The sequence below is a fragment of the Temnothorax nylanderi genome, unplaced genomic scaffold, assembly GCF_030848795.1.
Source record: "Temnothorax nylanderi isolate EJ_2023f unplaced genomic scaffold, tnyl_v1.0 TNYL_tig0521_pilon, whole genome shotgun sequence".
In the NCBI taxonomy this organism is placed as follows: Eukaryota; Metazoa; Arthropoda; class Insecta; order Hymenoptera; family Formicidae; genus Temnothorax; species Temnothorax nylanderi.
Window position 1 is genome coordinate 45,414 of NW_027249583.1, and position 8,226 is coordinate 53,639.

At 32.6% G+C, this 8,226-nt stretch overlaps 1 protein-coding gene across 1 annotated transcript; it reads right to left on the reverse strand.

The window, feature by feature from the left end:
- Window positions 1-2,017: 2,017 nt before the first annotated feature.
- On the reverse strand, window positions 2,018-3,451 carry LOC139783606 (uncharacterized; the record flags this gene model as incomplete). The annotated part of the gene is made up of 2 exons (XM_071722761.1): window positions 2,580-3,451; window positions 2,018-2,408 (listed from the first exon to the last, which is right to left on the reverse strand). Coding segments are annotated over exons 1-2 (1,263 nt in total), but the record flags the coding sequence as incomplete, so codon positions are not given.
- Window positions 3,452-8,226: the final 4,775 nt, after the last annotated feature.

The window sequence follows — 8,226 nt, forward strand, 5'->3', positions numbered from 1 at the left end:
AAATTCTAAGATCTCAATTCTAAATTCTAAATTCTAAATTCTAAGTTCTCAATTCTAAATTCTAAATTCTCAATTCTCAATTCTCCCTAGAAAATTTAGGGTTTCCAAATTCCCAAATCCCAAATCCCAAATCCCAATTCCCAAATTCCAAATTCCAATTCCCAAATTCCAATTCCCAAATCCCAAATTCCAATTCCCAAATCCCAAATCCCAAATCCCAAATCCCAAATCCCAATTACCAATTCCCTATTCCCAATTCCCAATTCCCAAATCCCAAATCCCAAATCTTAAATCCCAAATCCCAAATCCCAAATCCCAATTCCCAAATACCAAATACCAATTCCCAAATCCCAATTCCCAAATTCCAATTCCCAATTCCCAATTCCAAAATCCCAATTCCCAATTCCCTATTCCCAATTCCTAATTCCCAATTCTCAATTCTCAATTCTCAATTCCCAATTCCCAATTCCCAATTCTCAATTCTCAATTCTCAATTCTCAATTCTAAATTCTCAATTCTAAATTCAAAGTTCTCAATTCGAAATTCTCAATTCTAAATTCTCAATTCTAAATTCTAAATTCTAAATTCTCAATTCTAAATTCTCAATTCTAAATTCTCAATTCTAAATTCTAAATTCTAAATTCTCAATTCTCAATTCTCAATTCTCAATTCTAAATTCTCAATTCTAAATTCTAAATTCTAAATTCTTAGTTCTCAATTCGAAATTCTCAATTCGAAATTCTCAATTCTAAATTCTAAATTCTAAATTCTCAAATCTAAATTCTCAATTCTAAATTCTAAATTCTAAATTCTAAATTCTCAATTCTCAATTCTAAATTCTCAATTCTCAATCCTAAATTCTCAATTCTCAATTCTAAATTCCCAATTCTCAATTCTAAATTCTAAATTCTAAATTCTAAATTCTAAGTTCTCAATTCTCAATTCTCAATTCTAAATTCTCAAGTCTAAATTCTGAATTCTCAATTCTCCCTAGAGAGAATTTACGGTTTCCCAATTCCCAAATCCCAAATCCCAAATCCAAATTCCCAAATCCCAATTCCCAATTCCCAAATCCCAAATCCCAATTACCAATTCCCTATTCCCAATTCCCAATTCCCAATTCTCAATTCTCAATTCTCAATTCTCAATTCTAAATTCTCAATTCTAAATTCTCAATTCTAAATTCAAAGTTCTCAATTCGAAATTCTCAATTCTAAATTCTCAATTCTAAATTCTAAATTCTAAATTCTCAATTCTAAATTCTCAATTCTAAATTCTAAATTCTAAATTCTAAATTCTCAATTCTCAATTCTCAATTCTCAATTCTAAATTCTCAATTCTAAATTCTAAATTCTAAATTCTAATCAGCAATTCAATTTATTTCTCGATTAACTGGCGTGATATATACAAGAATGCACAACGTTTCGGCTCTATATTCGAGCCCTTTTCAAGTGCGAACTGAAACAGGAACAGCGAAAAAGAAAAACAATATAAATAAATCGAGACAATATTAAGTTAACGACGTTATTAAATATTGAGCAATACCTATCATCTATTGACTCGTCACATAATTAGTACAGATTCCTGAGTTCATGAGCATGTTCCCGCATGGCCCTAAAGGTCAGCTGTGGACCAATCTTAATTTGTAGCAACAATGATATATGAGGAGAGAAAGCGACGATCAAGAAAAACTTACGAATTTCATAATAGGATTTCGCGTATGACTAGTTCTTCGTTGCGACATGTTACATGTATGCGAGTACTTGGGAGACTGAGCGGACAACGAAAGAAACAAGGTGTCCCGAGGTAGAAACATAAACAGTTAAACTGACATGATGACACTGTCGTATATCGTATTTAAATTCTCGGTATCTTTTTTTAAATTGATCGTGTTCTTATTTTTCTTTATAAAGAACATTTCAGCGATCTCTCTCATTTTCAAGTGAGGTTCTTTGTGTAATATTTTCGGATCTGACCACTTAAAATTGTGGTCATTCTGTATCCGGTGCTTGCTTACGACAGAGAAATTGCTGTCATGTTTTTTAATATCGCTGAAATGTTCTTTCACTCTTGTCTCGAGATGTCTCTTCGTCTGCCCAATGTAAGACGCGTCGCAATTCTCACAATCAATTTTGTAAACCACATTAGTTTCCCTGTTAGTCGCTAATCTGTCCTTGCCCCTCCTGATGACAGCACTGAGTTTTTTCGGTATCTTATATACCACGTCACAGCGGACTCTCTCAAGAGTACCCCGTATGCCCGCGCTTAAGCCCTTCACATAAGGGATCACCACACATCTGCGTACATCAAACGTGCTGTCGCGTTCGGAATTGGTACTCAAGTCCCTTCTATTTTCTAATTGTCGTAATCTATTGTTAATATGCTTATTAACCAACTTAATCGGGAAGCTATTATCCACAAGGATATTTTTAATAATATTAATGTTGGCGTGATGGAAACGCTCGTCCGACAACAAGATAGCACGATCCACTAAGTTATTTATACTGTTGATTTTATATTTGAGTGGATGGTTAGAAAAGTAATTAATGTATCTCCCCGAAAAAGTTGGTTTCCTATACCAATTGGTGATTAACTCATCACCGTCCCTAATCACAATAGTATCCAGAAACGGCAACGAATCACCAGTTTCAATTTCATAGGTGAAACGCAACCGTGGGTGGTAACCGTTGAACGCTCCCAATAAAGCATTTATAGCTCGCTTCGGCACTATGGTAAAAACGTCATCTACATAGCGGAGGTAAACACGAACATCGAAGTCCAATAAACTTAAACAGTGAGTCTCAAGATCCTCCATGACCATATCAGCTAATATTGGAGAGAGGGGAGATCCCATGGGACTACCATAGATCTGCTCATAGAACTTGCCATCGAAACAAAAGCTAGTGGAATGTAAAATCAATTCTATGGCATGGAGGAACTGAGGCAAACTGAGCTTCGTATTTTGCGAGATATAATGCCATCTTTTTCTCACCGACTCGTACACCAACTCATTCGGGATGTTGGTGAACAGTGCTGTGACATCAAGAGACACAAGGACCTCGTCGGAGCCAATCCTCACATTTGCAATCCCTTTTACAAACGACCAACCATCCCTTACATGAGATCGTGGTTTGGGGATAGAGTCATGCAAAATCTCATGTATAAAGCGCGCGACATTATAGAGGGGACTGCCTATTGCTGACACGATGACACGCATGGGAAACCCGGTTTTGTGTATCTTCGGCAAGCCGTAACACCGAGGAAGATTTCCATTCGTACAATATAACTGCTTAAAGATTTGGTAATCAATGATGTCATTGTCGTGCCACGACTTCACGAGTTGGTTAATCTTAGTTGTGATCTGTTTAATGGGATTCTTATCCACCTTTATATAAGTGGAAGCGTCACTTAATACCTCCGTCATACGATTAATATAGTCAAATCTATCCATGATCACCGTTATTTGACCTTTGTCGGCCTTGGTGACAAAGACATCATCGTTATCGCGCAAAAATTTTTTACATTTTGAGAACTCATTAAGGATGTGTCGGTCAATATGACAAAAATGTTTGTTGCTATTTAAAAAGAGTTGAAGAGAATTTGCTATTGCGCTCCGTATTCCGTTAGTAGCATTCGGAGGAAACTTATGGCTGTTAATCTCGACGCTCAATATACAATATATATACAACATATATATACAAGAAACGTTGTGCATTCTTGTATATATCACGCCAGTTAATCGAGAAATAAATTGAATTGCTGATTTTATTCACTGGCGGACGAAATTATTATTGATCTAAATTCTAAGTTCTCAATTCGAAATTCTCAATTCGAAATTCTCAATTCTAAATTCTAAATTCTAAATTCTCAAATCTAAATTCTCAATTCTAAATTCTAAATTCTAAATTCTCAATTCTCAATTCTCAATTCTAAATTCTAAATTCTAAATTCTAAATTCTAAATTCTAAATTCTAAATTCTAAGTTCTCAATTCTAAATTCTAAATTCTAAATTCTCAATTCTAAATTCTAAATTCTAAATTCTCAATTCTAAATTCTAAATTCTAAATTCTAAATTCTAAATTCTAAATTCTCAATTCTCAATTCTAAATTTTAAATTCTAAATTTTAATTTCTCAATTCCCAATTCTAAATTCTAAATTCTAAGTTCTCAATTCTAAATTCTAAATTCTCAATTCTCAATTCTCCCTAGAAAATTTAGGGTTTCCAAATTTCCAAATCCCAAATCCCAAATCCCAATTCCCAAATCCCAAATTCCAATTCCCAAATCCCAATTCCCAAATCCCAAATTCCAATTCCCAAATCCCAAATCCCAAATCCCAAATCACAAATCCCAATTCCCAATTCCCAAATTCCAAATCCCAAATCCAAATTCCCAAATCCCAAATCCCAATTCCCAAATCCCAAATCCCAATTACCAATTCCCTATTCCCAATTCTCAATTCTCAATTCTCAATTCTCAATTCTCAATTCTCAATTCTCAATTCTCAATTCTAAATTCTCAATTCTAAATTCTAAATTCTAAACTCTAAGTTCTCAATTCTCAATTCTAAATTCTCAATTCTAAATTCTGAATTCTCAATTCTCCCTAGAGAGAATTTAGGGTTTCCCAATTCCCAAATACCAAATCCCAAATCCAAATTCCCAAATCCCAATTCCCAATTCCCAAATCCCAAATCCCAATTACCAATTCCCTATTCCCAATTCCCAATTCCCAATTCTCAATTCTCAATTCTCAATTCTCAATTCTAAATTCTCAATTCTAAATTCCAAATTCTAAATTCTAAATTCCCAATTCTCAATTCTCAATTCTCAATTCTAAATTTTCAATTCTCAATTCTCAATTCTAAATTCTCAATTCTCAATCCTAAATTCTCAATTCTCAATTCTAAATTCCCAATTCTCAATTCTAAATTCTAAATTCTAAATTCTAAATTATAAATTCTCAATTCTCAATTCTAAATTCTCAATTCTAAATTCTGAATTCTCAATTCTCCATAGAGAGAATTTAGGGTTTCCCAATTCCCAAATCCCAAATCCCAAATCCAAATTCCCTTATCCCAATTCCCAATTCCCAAATCCCAAATCCAAATTCCCAAATCCCAATTCCCAATTCCCAAATCCCAAATCCCAAATGCAAAATCACAAATCCCAAATCCGAAATCCCAAATCACAAATCCCAAATCCCAAATCCCAAATCCCAAATCCCAAATCCCAAATCCCAAATCCCAAATCCCAAATCCCAAATCCCAAATCCCAAATCCCAAATCCCAAATCCCAAATCCCAATTCTCAATTCTCAATTCTCAATTCTCAATTCTCAATTCTCAATTATCAATTCTCAATTCTAAATTCTTAATTCTAAATTCTAAATTCTAAATTCTAAGTTCTCAATTCTAAATTCTAAATTCTCAATTCTAAATTCTCAATTCTCAATTCTCCCTAGAGAATTTAAGGTTTCCCAATTCCCAAATCCCAAATCCCAAATCCCAAATTCCAATTCCCAAATCCCAAATCCCAATTCCCAAATCCCAATTCCCAATTCCCAAATCCCAAAACCCAATTCCCAATTCCCTATTCCCTATTGCCAATTCCCAATTCCCAATTCTTAATTCTCAATTCTCAATGATCAATTCCCAATTCCAAATTATAAATTCTAAATTCCCAATTCTCAATTCTCAATTCTCAATTCTCAATTCTCAATTCTCAATTCTCAATTCTCAATTCTCAATTCTCAATTCTAAATTCTCAATTCTCAATTCTAAATTCTAAATTCTAAATTCTAAGTTCTCAATTCTAAATTCTAAATTCTCAATTCTAAATTCTCAATTCTCAATTCTCCCTAGAGAATTTAAGGTTTCCCAATTCCCTAATCCCAAATCCCAATTCCCAATTCCCAAATCCCAAATCCCAAATCGCAAATGCCAAATCCCAAATCCCAATTCTCAAATCCCAAATCCAAAATCCCAAATCCCAAATCCCAAATCCCAAATCCCAAATCCCAAATCCCAAATCCCAAATCCCAAATCCCAATTCCCAAATCCCAATTCCCAAATCTTAAATCCCAAATCCCAAAACCCAAATCCCAATTCCCAAATCCCAAATACCAATTTCCAAATCCCAATTCCGAATTCCCAAATCCCAAATCCCAATTCACAATTCCCTATTCCCAATTCCCAATTCTCAATTCTCAATTCTCAATTCTCAATTCTCAATTCTCAATTCTCAATTCTAAATTCTCAATTCTAAATTCTAAATTCTAAATTCTAAGTTCTCAATTCTAAATTCTAAATTCTCAATTCTCAATTCTCCCTAGAGAATTTAAGGTTTCCCAATTCCCAAATCCCAAATCCCAAATTCCAATTCCCAAATCCCAAATCCCAATTCCCAAATCCCAATTCCCAAATCCCAAATTTCAATTCCCAAATCCCAATTTCCAAATCCCAATTCCCAATACCCAAATTCCAAATCCCAATTCCCAATTCCCTATTCCCAATTCCCAATTCCCAAATCCCAAATCCCAAATCCCAATTCCCAAATTCCAAATCCCAAATCCCAAATCCCAAATCCCAAATCCCAATTCCCAATTCCCAAATCCCAAATCCCAAATCCCAATTCCCAAATCCCAAATACCAATTCTTAAATCCCAATTGTCAAATCCCAATTCCCAATTCCCAAATCCCAAAACCCAATTCCCAATACCCTATTCCCAATTCCCAATTCCCAATTCTCAATTCTCAATTCCCAAATCCCAAATACCAATTCCCAAATCCCAATTGCCAAATCCCAATTCCCAATTCCCAAATCCCAATTCCCAAATCTTAAATCCCAAATCCCAAATCCAAATTCCCAAATCACAATTCCCAATTCCCAAATCCCAAATCCCAATTACCAATTCCCTATTCCCAATTCCCAATACCCAATTCTCAATTCTCAATTCTCAATTCTAAATTCTTAATTCTAAATTCTAAATTCCAAATTCTAAGATCTCAATTCTAAATTCTAAATTCTAAATTCTCAATTCTCAATTCTGAATTCTAAATTCTAAATTCTCAATTCTAAATTCTAAATTCTAAATTCTAAATTCTAAATTCTCAATTCTCAATTCTCAATTCTCAATTCTAAATTTTAAATTCTAAATTTTAAATTCTCAATTCCCAATTCTAAATTCTAAATTCTAAGTTCTCAATTCTCAATTCTAAATTCTCAATTCTAAATTCTGAATTCTCAATTTTTCCTAGAGAGAATTTAGGGTTTCCCAAATCCCAAATCCCAAATCCCAAATCCCAATTCCCAATTCTCAATTCTCAATTCTCAATTTTCAATTCTCAATTCTCAATTCTCAATTCTAAATTCTAAATTCTAAATTCTAAGTTCTCAATTCGAAATTCTCAATTCTAAATTCTAAATTCTAAATTCTCAATTCTAAATTCTCAATTCTAAATTCTAAATTCTAAATTCTAAATTCTAAATTCTCAATTCTCAATTCTAAATTATAAATTCTAAATTCTAAATTCTAAATTCTCAATTCTAAATTCTAAATTCTAAATTCTAAATTCTAAATTCTAAATTCTCAATTCTCAATTCTAAATTCTAAATTCTAAATTCTAAATTCTCAATTCTCAATTCTAAATTCTAAATTCTAAATTCTAAATTCTCAATTCCCAATTCTAAATTCTAAATTCTAAGTTCTCAATTCTAAATTCTAAATTCTCAATTCTCAATTCTAAATTCTAAATTATAAATTATAAATTCTAAATTCTAAATTCTCAATTCTAAATTCTAAATTCTAAATTCTAAATTCTAAATTCTAAATTCTCAATTCTAAATTCTAAATTCTAAATTCTAAATTCTCAATCCTAAATTCTCAATTCTCAATTCTAAATTCCCAATTCTCAATTCTAAATTCTAAATTCTAAATTCTAAATTCTAAGTTCTCAATTCTCAATTCTAAATTCTCAATTCTAAATTCTGAATTCTCAATTCTCCCTAGAGAGAATTTAGGGTTTCCCAATTCCCAAATCCCAAATCCCAAATCCAAATTCCCAAATCCCAATTCCCAAATCCCAAATCCCAAATCCCAATTACCAATTCCCTATTCCCAATTCCCATTTCCCAATTTTCAATTCTCAATTCTCAATTCTCAATTCTAAATTATAAATTCTCAATTCTCAATTCTAAATTCTCAAGTCTAAATTCTGAATTCTCA